The sequence below is a fragment of the Muscardinus avellanarius genome, assembly GCF_963383645.1.
Source record: "Muscardinus avellanarius genome assembly, chromosome: 1".
NCBI lineage: Eukaryota > Metazoa > Chordata > Mammalia > Rodentia > Gliridae > Muscardinus > Muscardinus avellanarius.
Window position 1 is genome coordinate 192,179,291 of NC_137786.1, and position 19,700 is coordinate 192,198,990.

A 19,700-nucleotide genomic window follows, 5' to 3' on the forward strand; every position below is an offset into this window, starting at 1 on the left:
ATCTACTCCCTGCCCCCCACAGGCACCATTTTTCCCATGATCACTTAGCCATTTAAAAGCAAAGATTTCAGTGTGCATTTCCTAAGAGTAAGGACAGCGTTTTCATACCACAATAGTTATGCCGTTTTCATTGGTTCAAACCACCTTCTGAGTTGAGTTCTATCGTTTGCAAGGTCCTGACCCAGGCAACTCCAGTTCAAAGCCAGCCTTCTCCTGCAGCAGCGGAATGCATCTGAATGCAATTAGAACTCATAATTCATGTCTCTGCCCCACCTTGTAGCTGTATGGGTATACAGAAGAGCTCCATTGATTGGTCATTTACTATGTGTCAGGCACTTGCTAAACTCTTTCCATCAGTTAATCCTATAATTCTCACATTGAACCCCACAGTACTGAGGAGGACGTGAGGCTTAAAGGGAATAGGTACCTGCGACGGTCTGGGAGCTGGACACAGTGGAGCTGGAATTAGACTCTAGGTAGCAGGTCCCGGAACACATACACTTGGCCACTGCCTCTTTCCACAGGTTTTCATCCACAATCACAAACTATATATTTTTCTACATGATGCAGTTGCCTGCCTGTGCTTTGGGCCTTCCAGAAAAACCAATTCTGCTGCCCAGGCCAGTATCATGTGACTGTGGGTAGGCTGGATGCGAGAGAAGTGGTCTAGCACAACTCAGTCCATGCAAGAGACAATCTGAGCCCACAATGACTGCTGCTGTTTTCCTCCAGGCCTACCTACTCTCCAGGCACATCCTACTTTGGAGACCAGGGCCCAGAGAGACTAGAAGGCTACACCTCCCTCTCACCCAGGGCTTAAAAGGGGAAGAGGATCCCCTGGGGTACATGTTTCTGTTTAGGAAAACACAAAGCCACACAACAAACCTGATTCATCTTGCCAAAATATTGATCTGAATGAAAGATAAGAAGAGGATGCTAGAATAAATTGAATTGAAGGTAGAGTCTATCTGAATTTTTGCACAGAAGCAACACGTCAATTCCTGCCATTCAGTCTCCCAAGTGAGCTGACCTCTTCTCTTTTGTCATTAAATCTGTGGTCAAAAAACACTAAAATCCCTGGTCTAAGGAACCACACACCTGTGCCTCTCCTCTGAACAGTGAAAAGGCTGAAGTAATACAGTATGTGACTTTAGGGTACTCGCTGCACCACAGGGAACCCAAATTTTTGCACTAAAAATATGTAATAATTGTGAGACTGGAACCAGATAATGTTCATGAGGCACTCTGTAAACAATAAATGTTAACTCAAAATACTTCTCATTTCAGAATATCAACAAGCAAATGTTTTGACAGCCATCTAAAAACAACAGGCAAATAAAACCATATTCTTCCAGGTTTTTCCCTCTGCCAATATTTACTTTGGACACCATGCCAGTTTACTGAGATGCTGCAGTCTTGCACTGAGCACAATGATTCAAAGCCATGCTTTCTCTGAAAAGACAGAAAACCAAAGCAGGCACCTCATTAAAATCCCAGTACTCCACATCCTGAAATACTATCTTGTTACAGTTTAGATGGAATAGTCCCCAGAAAAACTCATGCATTTGGCAATGCAGAAATACTCTAGAGGTAAAATCACTGAGTCAGGGCTCTAGCCTCATTGGCAGATAATCCATTGATATTGATAAATTTACTTTTTTTCCAGTACTGGGGACTGAACCCAGGGGCATTCTACCTCTAAACTATATCCTTACCCCTTTTTATTCGTGTGTGTGTGTGTGTATGTGTGTGTGTATGTGTGTGTGTGTGTGTGTGTGTGTGTGTGTGTGTGTGTGTGTTTTACTGGAGATTGAACCCAGGGGCATTCTACCTCTAAGCTACACGCCCTGTCCTATTTTATTTTTATTTTGAAACAGGGTCTTTGCTAGGTAGATGAAAGTCTCAGTTTGCTGTGGCTCCTAGAACCTGTGATTCTACCTCATCTTCCCAAGTACTGGTGCTACCATGCTTGCTTTGATTCTTTTATTTTGAGACAAGATCTAAGTTGTTGAGGCTAGCTTCAAACTTGTGATCCTCAAGCCTCAGCCTCCCAGGTAGTGTGTCCTGCTGGTTTAATAATTTGAATGGATTCACTGAGAGGTAGGTACCCTAGGAAGGTCGCGTATTGCTGGAATGCAAAGGTCACTAAGGGTGTGGGTTTGGGGACCATGTCTGTCCCTGATCCTTCTTCTCTCTACTTCTGGGCTGCTTCCTCCACCACACACTGCCACGAGGATGTGTCTGCCTTGGAGCTGCCTGATAATAGACTGACCCTCTAAAACTGTGAGCCACATAAATCTTTCCCTTTCGAAGTTGTCCTTGTTAGTATTTCAGTTGCATCTATAAAAATGCTAATACATCTCTTAAGCAATCTTCTCTTTCCAAAGTTCTCGATTTAGGAAGCCCGAAACTTGCTCCTAGTGAGGATTACAGGAGGCAGGAGGATTGCAAATTTAAGACCAGCCCTGGCAATTTAGCGAGACACTGTCTCAAAATAAAAAATAAAAAGCGCTGGGGGAGCCAAGTATAGTGGCACATGCTTGTAATCCCAGTACTGGGAAGGCTAAGACAGGAAGATCACAGGTTCATGGCCAGCCTCAGGAACTTAATGAGCCCCTCCACAACTTGGTGAGATAATGTTTCAAAAAATAATAATAATTAAATAGAGCGGGGGGTGTAGATCAGAGGTAGAATGCCCCTGAGTTTCATTCTCAGCAACACACACACACACACACACACACACACACACACACACACACACGGGGGGAGGGAGAGAGGGAGGAGCTGGGGGCATAGCTCAGTAGTAGAGCAATTCACAACCATTTTTCTTTTTTTTTCTTCTTTTCTTCTTTTTTTTCTTTCTCTTTCTTTTTCTCTTTTTTTTTTTTTTTTTTTTTTTTGTGGTACTAGGGTTCCTGGAAGCCCTTCTACCTCTGGGATACACTCCCCTGGGCTACACTCCCAGACCTATTTTTTAACTTTTTTTTTTATGTGGAAACAGGGTCTCTTAAGCCAGCGTGGCTGGCTCCGAACCTACACGATCCTCCCGTCTCCGCCTCCCAAGTGCGGGGAGTACAAGCGTGCGCCACCACGCCCGGCTTTTTTTTTTCTTTTTTTAGTGGTACTGGAGATGGAACCCTTCTACGTCCAGGCTACACTCCCAGACCTATTTTATATTTCATTTGGAAACAGGGTCTCTTAAACCAGCTGAGGCTGGCTTCGAACCTGCATGATCCTCCTGTCTCTGCCTCCCAAGCGCAGAGATTACAAGCGTGCACCACCACACCCGGCCTACACAACCATTTTTCTTAGAGGTTTTTCTAGATCTTCGTTGGGACTGTTTTGAGATCATGTACAAATCATGGCTCTTAATCCTTCCTTCAGATTTCTACAGAGCAGTCACTGTTAGTCCTTTCCCACAAAACCTAACACTTAAAATCCATGAACCAGTATTCACTCCTGATAAAATCACCAGGAAGTGAAAGGCAAAATGTGGGATTATGCCAAAACTTGCCAAGCTGGGAGAACCTTTTCTTAACCTTCACAATGAGACAATTCAGAAATTCATTGTAAGGCTGCTAATTTCTGGTTTGAAATAAAGTTTTTGAAACTACTGGCCTTTCCTATATTCAGTGTCTTTCCTGAAAGGCTTCTAAGGCTAGGTGCCTACAGTGAATTGGAATCCCCAGCAGGACGTACAATTCCTGAGATTATAAGTGTGGTCCACTATGTCAGGCTCTAAAAACTCTAATGAGCTTTTTTCTTTTTTCTTTTTCTTTTGGTAGTAGTACTGGGGATTGAACCTAGAGACATTCTGCCTCTGAGCTACACCTTTATTCCTTTTTATTTTAAAACAGGGTTTCATTAAGTTACAGCACAATGGTCTTAAACCTGTGTTCTTCCTGTCTCAGTCTTCCGAGTACTGGGATAACAGGCATGTGCCACTGCACCTGAATCCAAGGCCTTGCAATTTAATTTTGCATTGGAACCCTGCAAATTATGTAGCTGATCCTTCCCATAAGACCTGCTTTAGGCCACAGAGCTGGAAAAGAAAGGAAAGTCAGACTTATTCCAAACCTCAAAATCATCTTTCTGGGCTGGGATGTAGCTCAGAGGCAGAACACCTGCCTAACATACAAGGCTCTGGGTTCAATCCCCGGTACCACATTTAAGAAAAACAGTAACAACATACCAATGGAGAAGTGTCTTTCCGATGAGTCGCACTGCCCTCTCCTAGGAACCGGCACCCACGCAGAGAGTGGCACTTATACAGATGGCCCCAAAGCTAAACTCAAGACGCTGAAGCCAGAAGGTACCTTAAGCAATCAGCTGGTTCCCGCCAAGACCTTGGAGCCAAATCAAAGGCTGCCAAGGCCCAGAAGCCAGGGAGGGAGGGGTCTAGTCCAGTGGCCAACAGACATATCAGCCTCCAGGTGCAGAGCACTGAGGTAATGGGGTGAAGAAGCCAGGAGGCTGGTTGGGCCTCTACTGGCTAGGTTCCGGCTTCAGTGTTTTTCTTGACAGCAACTGACTATATTCAAGAAGCCTGGGGTCTAGGCACCAGCCCTGACAGGTCCCTTCCTGGCTGCTTGGATTATTTTTGTCTTGCCTAGTCTTCTCCACACCCTAGTCTCCTTTCCAAGGAGGAGTTTCCAAGACCTGGAATACCTGGTGAACTCATGGGATCTCTAAGACACTACCTCTTCCATAAATACCTAGTGCTTATGCAGTGCCCAGACCTGGGCTGGGTACCAAGGTTTCAAAACAGGATACAAGATGCCTGTCTTCAAGGAGCAGCCTCGGCACAAGCAGGATAACAGGCAGCCCCTCCTCTCTGCCATTCACCCTCCTTCTCAACTCAGGACCTAGACAAAGTTTGCTGTAGGGAGAACCCAACCCACCAGGTTTCATAAAGTCCTTGAAAGCAGCCCAGTGCAACATTCTCACTCTCAAAGCCTCTTTTAGAACTTGTCCCTCCCAGGTCCTGTATCTAAAAAGGCTATGTTGTACCAGGTGGTGGCACAAACCTGGAATCCTCGTATTTAGGAGTCAGATATAGAAGGATTACAGGTTCAAGGCCAGCCTCGGGTCTTAACAAGACCCTATTTCAAAATTTTAAAAAAATTAAATTGGGCTGGGGGTATAGCTCAGAGGTAAAAGACCCCTGTACCACCAAAAACAAAATAAGGGTTGCATCTGCCAAAGTATGTTTAAAAATAATAATTGAGATAGACATGGTGGATATTCCTGTAATCCCAGTCCTTGGGAGGCTGAGACAGGAGGATTGCAGGTTCAAAGCCAGACTTAGTAACTTAGTGAAGTCCTTCAGCAACTCAGTGGGTCCCTGTTTCAAAAATAAGAAATAGCAGCCGGGCGTGGTGGCGCACGCTTGTAATCCCCGTGCTTGGGAGGCAGAGACAGGAGGATTGCGCTGGTTCGAAGCCAGCCGTGCTGGCTTAAGAGACCCTGTTTCAAAAATACAAAATAGGTCTGGGAGTGTAGCCTGGAGGTAGAAGGGCTTCCAGGAACCCCAGTACCACCAAAAAAAAAAAAAAAAGAAAGAAAAAAGAAAAAAGAAAGAAATAGCTAGGAGTGGTGGTGCACGCTTGTAATACCAGCATTTGGGAGGCTGAAACAGGAGGATCTGGATTCACAGATAGCCTCAGCTACTTAGTGAGGCCCTTTGCAACTCAGTGAGACCCTGTTTCAAAATAAAGAATAAAAAATAAGGCTGGGGGGTTAGCCCAGAGGTAGAATGCCCTTGACTTCTATCCCCAGTACCACAAGAAAAAAAAAGAAAAAAGAAAAAAAAAAAGAAGGCTGGGAGTATAGCTCAGAGGTAGGATACCTCTGGGTTCAACCTACACTACTACTACTACTACTAATAATAATAATAATATTAATAGTAGTAGTATTAGTAGTTGTTGTTGTTGTTGTTGTTGTTTCCCATTTTTTACTAATCAGAGACACACACTACCAGCCATCAGCATGGAAGAACAAAGGCTGCTGCCCTTCCAAGGCTGGGGATTGTTTCAATCTTAGCAAAAGCAAAGAAGGAGGTCTGTCCTCATGAGCTGTGCCACAGCCTAACTCAGCAATGGCACATGGGCACAAGGCTTCTTGAAGTACCAGCCCTGGCTCTCATCTATGCCCAGGACAGGAGCCACCACTCCCACTGATGGATCCTGAAAAACTCACACAACTTTCCTGTCCAAGGATCCATCAAGAAAAATTAGGCCGGGCGTGGTGGCGCACGCTTGTAATCCCCGCGCTTGGGAGGCGGAGACAGGAGGATCGCGCAGGTTCAAAGCCAGCCGCGCTGGCGTAAGAGACCCTGTTTCAAAAATATAAAATAGGTCTGGGAGTGGAGCCCGGAGGTAGAAGGGCTTCCAGGAACCCCAGTACCACCAAAAAAAAAAAAAAAAAAAAAAGAAAGAAAAATTAAATCAACGGTGTCAATGTGTCATCTCTCTAACTTTACTGACTCATATTTCAGGACCTCTCCCACCCCCGGAAACACACATTCAGAAATGTTCACAGCAAACCTAAGGCAGGCCGACTGAAGTAAAACACTGTGTGTATGTGTATGAATGTGTAGTACTGGAGATGGAGGCCCAGGGACACTCTACCTCTGAGCTTCATCCCCAGTCTTACTTTATTTTTTTTTGGAAACAGGGTCTCACTAAGTTGCAGAGAGCCTCACAAAAGGTTGCTGAAGCTGGCTGCAAACCTGTGATCCTCCTGTCTTAGCCTCCCAAGTACTGAAATTATAGGCATGTACCACCTGCCAAGCTGTAAAATACTTTTCTTGTGTGTGTAGTACTGGGGATAGAACCCAGAGTCATTCTACCTCCCAGCTACACCCCCAGCCCTATTTTTACTCTTTATTTTGAAATAGTGTCTCACTAAGTTGCAGAATGCCTCACTAAGTAGCTGGAGCTGGCTTTGAACCTGAATCCTCCTGTCTCAGCCTCCCAAGTACTGAGATTACAAGAGTGCGCCACCACGCCCGGTTGTAAAACACTTTTATGTGGGGAAAATGGAACAACTACTCTCAAATCTTTTGGTCTTTCAAGAAATTGACAAAGAAGAGAGTAAATACAATGGCCACCACGGGGCCCCAGCCTCCTGGCATGGCTCTCCCAGAGACCTGGAAAGATTCAGCCAAGGCCCTAGGGGCTTTGAGCCAGGACTTGTTGTAGAGAACCACTAGGGACCTCACAGAGTGGTAAAAGAGATGAAGGGCAGGAGGCTGTGACCGCACACTGGAGTCCTAGAGGCCACCTCAAGTATCCCGTTCAGGACTGTGCCTGGTGTTTGGGGGCACTCTCCGCCTTTCCTCCTGGCAAACAGATGAAGGGCCCTACTCCTATGGGACCAGTGAGCTGCACGCCAGACTCCCTCTCTCACCTCCAAAACAAGGCTCTGACAGCTGCCCAGGCTCTTTGCTGCACCATCTATTTATCCATCTATAGTGCATCAGAACTAAACATACTCTACAAACTCCCACCTATAGAAAAGAAAAAGAAAAAAAGAAAAGGAACACCCTCCCTCAACCCACATCCTCTCCAGTTATCAGCTAATGCTTCAAATTCACTTTATAATAACACTACGCAGAGGATGTGCCTATCCTTAGGACTGCATTCCGCACCCCATAAATCCTCTTCTACCTACTCCCACCACGCTTTTCCCCGCAGTCCTGTGGCCATGAGTCCTCCTACCTTCTCGGTCATGTCTCCTGTGCTGGATTTTGCCTTCCTCCCCCACCCCCAAACACTACCCTGTCCCCAGGCTTAGGTCATTTTCTCTTTTCTTTTTTTTTTTTTTTTTTTTTTTTTTGTGTGTGTGTGTGTGCGTGTGCGTGCAGTACTGGGAATGGAACCCAGGGGCATTCTACCTCTGAGTTGCACCCCAGCCCCATTTCCCATTTTTTATTCTTTATTTTGAAACAAGGTCTCACTGAGGTACAAGGGGATTTTCTAAGTAGCAGAGGCTGTCCGAGAACTGTGATCCTCCTATCTCAGCCTCCCAAATGCTGGGATTACTAGCGTGCACCACATGCCCAGCTTCATTTTTTCTTTCTCTATCCACACTCTCATTCCAGGGGACTTCATCTATTCCATAGCCTCAAACATCTACCAAATGGATCTCTTCAGACATTCCTCTCTCCAGCCAAGCTTGAGACTCACACATCTGATATACTCACCTCTCAAATGTAACCTGGTGAAACAAGATCTTGTTTCGCTCCCTACCCCAAGCTTCCCATACCTCAAGGACATAGGCACATTCACTCACAGTACACAAGTGCCCAGGAGCCATCCTGACTCTTTTTTTCTCACAGACTGCATACAATACATTGGGAAGGTCTTGCAGACACTGCATCCTAAACAACCTGAACCTGACTCAGTTCCCCATCTCCAGTGCTTCACCTTCAGGCAAACTGCTGTGAACTCCTGCCTGAACCAGAGCAAAAGTCTCCTGCTCTCTTCCGTCCTCCCTCTACGGTTGCCCACCTACAATCCATTCTCCTTGAAGCAGGCAGAATAATCTTCTAAAACTACACATCAGCCAGGTGTGGTGGCGCACACTTGTAATCCCAGCACTGGGGGGCTGAGACAGGAGGATGGCGGTTCTCGGCCAGCCTCAGCTACTTAGTGAGCCCTTTGCAACTCAGCGAGACCCTGTTTCAAAATAAAGGATATAAAAACCAGGCTGGGAGTGTAGCTCGGAGGTAGAATGCCCCTGGGTTCCATCCCCAGTACTGCAAAAAAAATAAAAATAAATAAATAAAACTGCAAATTATGTCATGCCACTTTCCTGCTAATCCTTCCAATGATCTCTCACTGAGCTTGGAATAAAGTTTAAAAAGTCTTTACCTGGCCAGGCATGGTGGGACACGCTTGTAATCCCTGCGCTTGGGAGGCTGAGACGGGAGGATCACACAGGTTCCAAGCCAGCCTCAGCTACTTAGTGAGGCTCTCAGCAACTTATTGAGACCATTTCCAAATAAAGTAAAAAATAGGTCTGGGAGTATAGCCTGGAGGTAGAAGGTCCCTGGGTTCTACCCCAGTACCACCAATAAATATATAAATAGCCGGGCGTGGTGGCATACACTTGTAATCCCCGCGCTTGGGAGACTGAAAAAGGAGGATCGCGCAGGTTTGAAGCCAGCCTCAGCTACTTAGTGAGGCTCTCAGCAACTTACTGAGACCCTGTTTCCAAATAAAATAGAAAATAGGTCTGGGAGCATAGTCCGGAGGTAGAAAGCCTCTGGGTTCCACCCCCAGTACCACCAAAAAATTAATTATTAATTAATTAATTAATACTCTTTACCTGGACTCCAAAGCTGCACATCACCTCTCCCTACCTGGGGCCTCTTCTCCCACCACTTTGCTTGTTCACCACTTTCCAGCCACACCGGCTCCTTGAACGTGAAACTTTTTTGTGCCTTAAGTCCTTGTCCTAGCCACCCCAGCATGGCTACTTCTTGTCATTCAAACTTTACTTTAAATGTCACCCACTCAGAAACATCACCCTGATCTCCGGGTCCACAACCAAACACACCACCCAGTCACTTAGTAGTAACGCATCGCCTGGTTTTACTTTTCTGCATTGTAGTTACCACTGTTAGTGTTTATTTGCTTATTTTCCCCCCTCTCCCCTCCTCTACTAGATTGCCAGCTCCACCAGCAGAGAGCGGGTCTTACTCCTATAAATCACACCCGTCACCCTTCCAACCATCACCGGAGACACCGAACTGGGGAAGGCGGCTCCCAGGATTTTCTTCAGATATGCTCTTCTACCACTAGCAGTGCTTCAAGCTGGCAGAGAAATTAATTCTGACTCACAGTCCCCCAAAGTACACTCAGATCTAGTCCAACCACGGTCCAGACCTCTGGCAAGTTCATTCATTCAGTGAACAAACATTTGCAGTGCCTCCTCTAAGCCAGGCAGCGGGGCAAAGGATCAAAGGCAGCTTTGACCTCGTGGAACCGACTCGCAGGGAGCAGGCAGAGCGAGACGCCCCGCAGCCCGGGTTGCTTCCCGGAGGGGAAAGTGACCACTACACGTGTTAGGGTCAGGATTTCCGCAGACCCCAGACTCACAGTGAGCGGCCAGCGGACCAAGGCTCCCGGCACTAGGCGGAAAGGCTACCCTTGCCTAGTGAAGGGGGCTGCCCCAACCCGGGCCGAGAGCTGGGAACAGGACTGGTCGCTGGTTTCCCTCCTCACCCCAGCCCTGGCCGGCCTGCAGGCCCGCGAGGATGGCGGGCCCGGGGGCGCTTCGGCCCTGGAGGGGACGGGCTGCCCGAGCGAGACTCCCGCGTTTCTTCTCCCCAACCCCCAACAAACTGGAGGGCCGGGCCCGGGACGCAACTCTTTCTTCCACTCCCCCGCCCAACCATCTCGGTCCCGCAAGCCCGGCGGGGAGGCGTGTCCCGCCCCGCTCTGCGCCCGAGCCTAGGGGGGCGGCCGGACCCGGGCCCAGCGGAGGGGGGAGCCCCCCCCACGGCCCCGGGACCCCAGCTCCAGGCGCCAAGCACCCCCCCGCCCCGGGACCCCAGCTATAGGCGCCAAGACCCCAGACCCCCCCCCGGGCTCCCCAGCTCCCGGCCCCGGGCCCCCAGCTCCCCGCCCCGGACACCCAACTCCCCACCCCGGGCCCCCAGCCCCCGGCCCCCAGCTCCCCAACCCGGACCCCCAGCCCCCGGCCCCGGGCCCGCCAACTCACTCGATGAAGTAGCTGGCGCCCTCCTCCGTGAAGCCCTCCTCCCAGCCGCGCGGCAGGTCTGCGGAGGGGGGGCGGGTGAGACCCTCGCGGCGCCCCCGCCCCCGCCGCCCCCCGCCCGCGCCCGCGCCCACCTGAGCGGATCATGTGGCCCGAGTTGACCGGCTCGCCGGTGCGCGGGTGCAGCCAGGTCGTGCGGCGGAGCTGGTCGCTGCGGGGAGGAAGGTGCACCTGTTAGCGCCCGGCCCGCCGCCCGCGCCCCCCGCCCGGCCCCGCCGCGCCGCACTTGATGAAGAAGACGCGGCCGTCGCGGCACACGCCGTAGGACCAGTGCTCCGGGAGGGTGTCCCGCCCGCCCGCCGCCGCCATGTTCGCCGAGCGCGGAGCCGGGAGGAGGAGGAGGGAGCACGGAGAGGCGGCGGGACCCCGCGCCCCGCCGGCCGGCCGGCCTTTGTCCCGCGCCGTCCCCGCCCCCGGCGCACCCCACCCACCCCGGGCCCCCGCCCGAGCCGGGCGCAGGTGACTCCATCTTCCCGGCCCCCGCGGCCGCCCGGGTGAAAGAAAGTTAACAATAAAGTCCTCCGGGACCTGCGGCGCCTCCGGGCGGCCCGGCCCGCTCTCCGGAGGTGGGGTGCGCTGTGAGGCAGGGCACGCGGACCCCGCACACGGCCCTGGGAGGTGCGGGGTCGCCGGCTCTGCCCTCGGTCCCCACAGGTCGCGCGTGGGCGCCTGGGGGGCTGTGCACGGCTCTGCTCCTGCCGCGGTTCCCGGGGAGCACCGAGCCCCCGCAAAGGAGACCCTGCTCGCTCCCCTTCACGCTCTCATCCCACTACTTGATTGCACTTAATTGACATTTTTATTAGCTGTGTGTTTACCGTCTTGTTTGTTGCTTATTAGTCCAACCCCCAGACACGGAGGCGGCGGCTGGACGGAGAGGGGCTTCAGCCGGCCTCACACAGCCCCCGGCCCAGGGCGGGAGACCTGCGCCCGGTGAGCGCTGACGAATGGATGGAAAACTGACGCCCTCGCCCACTGGGCGCCGCCGAGCAGCGAGCTGGGCTGGGGCAGGCGGCGGGCAAGGCGGGGTGTAGGATCCGGCCAGGTGGTCATGAGGTTCACCTGAGAGCGAGGCGGGTGGTGTGGACACTGGTTACTAAGACAGGCTCCCCAGACAGGTGAAGAGGCCAGACCTGAGCGATGGGGGAGGTTTCAGAGGGGAGAGATGGGAGGGATGGGGGAGGTGGAGGAGACCAGAAAGGGCCAGAGAACGGACATGGGCGTGAGGGAAGGAGGTGGTTAGAAGAGAGAGTTGGAGTAATTGTGAATGTCCCTAAATACCTGTGGGGAGAGTCTCCTGCCTCTGAGGAAGTCCCTGGGCAAATAAAAATTGGAAAATGGTGTTTTTGTTGGTAAACGCTGATTTAAAACAATCTCACGAATGGGCAAAGGATATGAACACACAGCTAGCAGAAAAGTGATACAGTGGCATTTGGCAAGTGAAAAGACATTTGACCACATCATAATGGGAAAATTGCAAGTCACAATTAAGGTGAAACTCAATTCTTTAGCTGTCAGATTGGAAAAGGTACTTGTAGAGAAAGACATTCTTGTTTATTGTTGGTGGTATTATAAAGGTATTGAAGGCAATTTAACAGCAGCTTTTACAACCTAAATATGTGAACCTTTGACCTAGCAATTTCACTACCAAGAATTTACCCTATATTCGCCCTCACATGGGTACAAACACCGTGTCCTGGAGGGTTCACTGCCGCATTATCAGTAATTACAAAGGACTGGAAACCACTTAAATATCTATCAAATAGAACAGGCTAGCCGGGCGCGGTGCCACATGCTTGTAATCCCAGTATTTGGGAGGCTGAGGCAGGAGGATTGCAAAGTTTAGGCCAGCCTTGATTTTAGTCAAACCCTGATTAAAACAGAACAAAACAAAAGCCTGGCATGGTGGTGCACATTTGTAATCCCAGTACTTGGGAGGCTGAGACAGGAAGATCACAGGTTCAAAACCAGCCACAGCAAGTAGGGAGACTCTCATCAACCTAGCCAGATCCTATTTCCAAATAAGAAATAAAATCTGACTGGGGGTATAGCTCAAAGCTAGAATGCCTCTGGGTTCAATTCCCAGTAACACACACACACACACACACACACACACACACACACACACACACACAGGAGCTGGCAGGGATGGTCAGTAGTTTAGTAGTATACAGCTCAGTGGTATTGCACTTGCCTAGCTGTGTAACTATGAGGCTCTGGGTTCAATCCTCAGTACTGCAAAAATAGGAAAAACAAAACTTTTTTCAGTAATGGAGAAGTGATTAGTGGTTTCCAGGGGTTAGAATGGTGATGCAGGAGGAGATGTTATAAAGGAATAGAATAAACCAGGTATGGTTGTACATGCCTGTAATCCCAGTACTTGGGAGGCTGAGACTGAAGGATGGCAGGTTCAAAGTTAGCCTCAGCAGTTTATCTAGGCTCCCTACAATTTAATGAGACCCTGTTTCAAAATAAATTAGAAAATAAATCTGGGGGTATAGGTCAGAAATAGAACACCCCTGGGTTCAATGTCCAGTGTCACACACATGCACAAAAAAAGGAATAGAATGAGGGAGATCTTTGTGGTGATTCTATATCTTAATGGTAATCATAGCTACACAAATTGGTACTCTTGATAAAATAACAGAAGTACAGAACCACAAACTGATACTCATGAGAAAATACTCATGAGTATAGGACCTGGGCATGGTGGCGCATACCTGTAAATCCCAGTACTTGGGAGACTGAGACAGGAGGATTGCAGGTTCAAAGCCAGCTTCAGCAAGTTAGCAAGACCCTGTTTCCAAATAAAAAATGAAATAGGGCTGGGGGTGTAGCTGGGAGATAGAATGCCCCTGGGTTGAATCCCAAGCACTCCCCCAAACAAGAATATGGTTTCACATTTTTACATTTTCTATAGTATTAAGTTTCATATTTACTACATAAAGTGTAGCCATTAGAGGAAACTGAGCGGAAAGGTAAACAGGGAGGGACCTTTCTACTATCTTTAGAAAGTTCTGCAGACTTGCAACTATCTCAAAAAGTTTAAACAATGTGTTAGAAAAACACAAGTAACCAAATGTTTCTTTCATTTCATTTTGTTTTGTTTTGGTGCTGGGGATTGAAACCAGGATCCTTCTATCATTCTACCTCTGAGCTACACCTCCAGCCCCCCCCCCTTTTTTTTTGCGGGTCTGGGGACAGAACCCAGGGGCATTCGACCTCCAAGCTACAGCCCCTGCCCTATTTTTATTCTTTATTTTGAAACCAGATCTCACTGAATTGCAGAGGGTCTCACTAAGTAGCTGAGGCTGTCTTTGAATCGAGATCCTCCTGTCTCAGCTTCCCGAATGCTGGGATTTTAAGTGTGCACCACCACACCTGACTTTTTTTTTTTTTTTTTTTTGGTGATACTGGGGTTCCTGGAAACCCTTCTACTTCGGGCTACACTCCCAGACCTATTTTTTAATTTGGAAACAGGGTCTCTTAAACCAGCAAGGCTGGCTTCGAACCTGCGCAATCCTCCTGTCTCTGCCTCCCAAGCGCGGGGATTACAAGTGTGCACCACCATGCCTGGCCCTCCAGCCCTTTTTTAAATTTTTATTTATTTATTTATTTTTATTTATTTATTTATTTATTTGGTGGTACTGGGGTTCCTGGAAGTCCTTCTACCTCCGGGCTACACTCCCACGGGCTACACTCCCAGACCTATTTTTTAACTTTTTTATGTGGAAACAGGGTCTCTTAAGCCAGTGAGACTGGCTCCGTACCACCGCGATCCTTTTACAATCGTGCGCCACCACGCCCAGCTTTATTTATTTATTTATTTGGTACTGGGGGTGGAACCCAGGGGCATTCTACCCCTGAGTTACATCCCAACCCTATTTTTTATTCTTTTTTTTTTTTTTTTTTTTTTTTTTTTTTTGCAGTACCAGGGATGGAGCCCAGGGGCATTGTACCTCCGAGCGACACCCCCAGCCCTATTTTTTAATCTTTTTTATTTTTGAAACAGGGTTTCACTGAGTTACAAAGGGCCTCACTAAGTTGCTGAGGCTGCCACCCTCCTTTCTCAGCCTCCCATATGCTGAGATTACAAACCTGGGCACCATGCCCAGCTCTTTTTTAAATTTTTGAAACAGGGCCTAAGTTTCCAAGGGCCTCACTGAGTTGCTGAAACTGGCTTCCGACCTGCAATCCTCTTACCTCAGTCTCCCAGGAACTGGGATTGCAAGCATGTGCCTCCACGTGCTGTCAAATGTTTCTTTTAAGAGACTCTCTCTCTCTCTCTCTCTCTCTCTCTCTCTCTCTCTCTCTCTCTCTCTCTCTCTCAGACATACACAAACATTCCTTTACAGTGACAGGTTAGAGACATTCTCACTAAAATACAAAATAAAAAAATGTCAGATGTAATGGTGCAGGTTTGTAATACTAGTACTTAGGCTGAGATCGGAGAATGGCAAGTTCAAGTTTTGGCAACTTAGAGCCTGTCTCAAAATAAAAAACAAAAAAGGGCAGGATGTAGCTCAGTGGTAGAGCCCACTACTAATGGTTCAATCCCCAGTACTACGAAAACAAAACTAAATAAAGAGAATAAACATTTATTACTGATGCTATTTTTTTATTTTTATTTATTTATTTATTTTTTGTGGGTCTGGGGATGGAACACAATGGAATTCGACCTCCGAGTTACACCCCCTGCCCTATTTTTTATTCTTTATTTTGAAACCAGGTCTCACTGAGTTCCAGGGGGCCCCACTAAGTAGCTGAGTCTGTCCACGAACCATGATCCTCCAGTCTCAGCCTCCCGAATGCTGGGGGCCACCACACCCGGCTCTGATGCTATTATTTAATATTATTTTAGAAGTTCTTAGCTGGACATGGTGACACATGCTTGTAACTCCAGTACTTAAGAGGCTGAGACAGAAGGATCACAGATTTGAGACCAGCTTCAGGTCAGAGGTAGAATGCCCCTGGATTCAATCCCCAGAACCCCCCCCCCAACACACACACACACAACAATTTTTACCAGTATGATAAGACCTAGAACAAAAGTAAAAGACTTAAAACTATTGGGAAAAAGTTGCAGACAATATAATATTATGCCATAAAATGTGGAGAACAAAAAAAAAAAAAAAAATTGGAGAGCCAGGCATGGTGGCACATGCTTGTAATCCTAGTTTGTAATCCCAGCATTCGGGAGGCTGAGACAGGAGGATCGCGGTTTGCAGACAGCCTCAGCTACTTAGTGAGGCCCTCTGCAACTTAGTGAGACCGTTTCAAAATAAAGAATAAACAAAAAGGGCAGAGGGTGGAGCTCAGAGGTAGAATGCCCCTGGGTTCCATCTCCAGACCCTCAAAAAGAAAAGAAAAAAAAATTGGAGAACATCCCCAAACCTTTAGAATTAATAAGGGAATCCAGGACCAAGATAATGTCATAGAATCAAGAGCCCAATAACAAGTTATTGGACTCTCTCTCTCTCTCTCTCTCTCTCTCTCTCTCTCTACTGAGGGTGGAACTCAGAGGCTTTTCTATCTCCAGGCTATACTCCCAGACTTATTTTATACTTTATTTGGAACAGGGTCTCACTAAGTAGCTGAGGCTGGCTTGAAACCTCTGCGATCCTCCTGTCTCAGCCTCCCAAGCACGGAGATTACAAGTGTGCACCACCATGCCGGGCACATTTTAGTTTTTTCATATCATTCTTTTGTGTAGCTGTAAGACCTTATTATCCAATAAAATTACCTGAGAGCTTTAAAAGAGTTCCTAGGCTCTACCCCCAAGCAATGTAATTGGTGTTAGGTGACACACCTGTGTTATTTAAATTTCCCCAGGCAGTTCTAATGTACACTCACAGTAAATAACCCCCACCATCAATCCCCAAGCTATCAAGCCATAGAGAATTGTTTTTTATTCCATATAATTAAGAGGAAACACACTATAGGCTATGAAGTAACATTTAAATCTGGGTTCAGAGCCAGGCATGGTGGTGCATACTTGTAATCTCAGCATTCGGGAGGCTGAGACAAGAGGATTGCAGTTTGCAGACAGCCTCAGATACTTGATGAGGCTGCCTGCAACTCAGTGAGACCCTGTTTCAAAATAAAGAAAAAATAGGGCTTAGGGTATAGCTTGGAGGTAGAATGCCCCTTGGTTCCATCCCCAGTACCAAAAAACAAAAACAAAAACAAAAAACTGAGGCCGGGCGTGGTGGCACACACTTGTAATCCCCGCGCTTGGGAGGCAGAGACAGGAGGATCGCGCAGGTTCGAAGCCAGTCGCAAGCGCGCTGGCTTAGGAGACCCTGTTTCCAAATTTAAAAAAATGTAAAAATAGGTCTAGGAGTGTAGCCCGGAGATAGAAGGGCTTCCAGGAACCCCAGTACCACACACACACACACACACACACACACAAACTGTTCCAGTTTCATTCTGGATTGATGGTTCTTATAATTGATCAAACAAGATGTGAAGTTTTCCCAGCCCATTGCCTTGTCATGAAAAAATTTCCAGTTAAAACAAAAAACATAGCAATGTGTATATATATATATATATATATATATATATTTTTTTTTTTTTTTTGTATGATCCTTGGTTGAATACATTTAATCTGGTCCTGGGGGAGTTGGGGTTTATGGGTTTGTTTGTTTGCTTGTTTTGCAGTACTTGGGATTGAACCCAGGTATTCTAATTCTTCTTTTTCTTCTTTTTTTTTTTTCTCGTACTGGGGATGGAATCCAGGAGCATTTTACCTCCAAGCTACACCTAGCCCTATTTTTTTTGTTCCTTATTTTGAAACAGGGTCTAAGTTGCAGAAGGCCTCCCTAAGTAGCTAAGGCTGTCAGCAAACCCAGATCCTTCTGTCTCAGCCTTCCAAATGCTGGAATTACAAGCATGCGCCACCACGCCCAGCTAGGGGCATTCTACTTCTGAACTACACTTCCAGCCCTATTTTTTTTTTTTTTTTTTTTTTTTTTTTTTGAAACAGGGTCTCACTAAGTTCCAGAGGGCCTAAGTAGCTGAGGCTGGCAGTGAGCCTGCGATCCTCCTGTCTCAGCCTCCCAAGTACGGGGATTACAATCATTTACCACCACACCTGGCTAATGAATTTAAAATGTAAAAAAATTTTTATCCTTTCTCCTTCTTTCTGATTATAACATCTCTCTACAGGACAGAAGGCAGTACAAGAAGTTTCTATTTAAATTTTTAATTTTGTGTGTGTGTGTGTGTGTGTGTGTGTGTGTGTGTGGTAGTGGGGATTGAATCCAGAAGCATTCTACCACTGAGCTATACCTCCAGCCCTATTTTTATTCTTTATTTTGAAACAAGGCCTCACTAAGCTGTGGAGGGCCTCACTCAGTAGCTGAGGCTGGCCAAGAACCATGATCCTCCTGTCTCAGTCTCCCAAATTTACAAACGTGTGCCACCATGCTCGGCCCAGTTTTTTAACTTTTAATTTAATTTTATTTTTGGTACAAGGGATTGAACTCAGGGACATTCGACCTCCAAGCTACACCCCCAGGCATTTTTATTTTTTACTTTGGAATATGGTCTCATTAAATTCCTGAAGCTAGGCTTGAACCTAAAATCCTCCTGTCTCAGCCTTCCAATTATTGGGACTACAGGCTCGTGCTGTCATGCCCAGCATTTATCCTCATTTTTAGAGAAGGATACTGAGACTCCCTGAGGACAAGCAGGTTGTCTAAGATCATGGGGCTAGTTATATTAAATACCCAGGTCCTGGCACCTGTCTAGGGCCGTTTTCTATGTAATTATGAGGACAAATCGCCAACTGTGAAAAGCAGAGCTTTCTGTCCAGAGGCTCTTTCCTCGATCAGCTGTAGTGAATAATTTTATTTTACACTAGATGGTCCTACTGATGTACCTGACATTGATCTATGAGCGTAAATGCAAAATAGTCCATGTTCAAAGATTAATCAAAATGTGATTCAGTCAACCAAGCATATGCCCAAGAATTTTCAGTTTCCAGGTAAGCAATAATTCATTACTATCCTGAAAAATATCTCCCTTACTATCCAGGAGTCAGCATGGGCTTTGGGTTTAGACAGGCTTGAGTGTAACTGGGTGCTGTCCCTCACAACACTGTATAACCTCGGGCATACTACTTTTATTTATTTAGCACTTGTTGGTAGTACACACTACAGAATCCTAGAGCTCTGATGGACCACACATCACAGTCTCCATCCTCAGGAGTCCTCAGTATCTGAGAGAAATGGGTCTTTTATACGTCAGGAAAGAGCCAGGCGTGGTGGCACACGCTTGTAATCCAAGTATTTGCGAGGCTGAGACAGGAGGATCACAGGTTCCTGGCCAGCCTCGGCTACTCTGTGAGGCCCTCTGCAACTTAATGCAAACCTGTTTCAAAATAAGAATAAAATATAGGGCTGGGGGTGTATCTCAGAGGTAGAATGTCCCCTGGGTTTAATCCCCAGTACTGCAAAGAAAAAAAAAATCAGGAAAGAAGAGCTGCCCATACAATACCCTAAACCTTCTCCCAAATGTTTTTGATGTGTTTTCTCTAAGCAAAGAAAGTATCCTATATAAATACCCACTTATCCTATATAAATACCCACAGTACAACCATCAAAAGTCAAAATCAGAAATAAATATTGCCATATAGCTACCATCTAATCTTCAAACCCTATTCAAGTTTTCCTACATATTGTCCCAATGTCTCTTCTAGAAAAAAATGATTCCATTCAGGATCGTGGAATACATTCAGTTGTCGTATCTCTTTAGTCTGTAACTGTTCCTGATGGCTTTTAGAATCCTGACACTTTAAAAAATTATAGAGCAGTTCTTCTGTAAAATGTCCCACAGTTTTGGTTGTCTGATGTTTTCTTGTGATTAGGTTTAGCTTCTGCATCTTTGGCAGAAACAGCCCAGAAATGCTGCTG

The 19,700-nt window shown here is 47.2% G+C and overlaps 1 protein-coding gene across 3 annotated transcripts in view; it reads right to left on the minus strand.

Annotated features, from left to right (window-relative positions):
• The window catches only part of PLEKHA7 (pleckstrin homology domain containing A7), a gene marked incomplete at both ends in the record, with an annotated part of 246,813 nt that overhangs the window by 218,104 nt on the left and 9,009 nt on the right, over positions 1 to 19,700 (minus strand). For 2 of the 3 annotated variants that reach the window (XM_080697925.1, XM_080697924.1), the window contains 3 exons: positions 10,732 to 10,789; positions 10,863 to 10,939; positions 11,015 to 11,097. In XM_080697925.1, coding sequence (XP_080554051.1) covers positions 10,732 to 10,789; positions 10,863 to 10,939; positions 11,015 to 11,097 — 218 coding nt within the window. Of the gene's footprint in view, positions 1 to 10,731; positions 10,790 to 10,862; positions 10,940 to 11,014; positions 11,118 to 19,700 lie in introns of those variants that run through there. The other variant, XM_080697927.1, reaches the window with a different exon arrangement.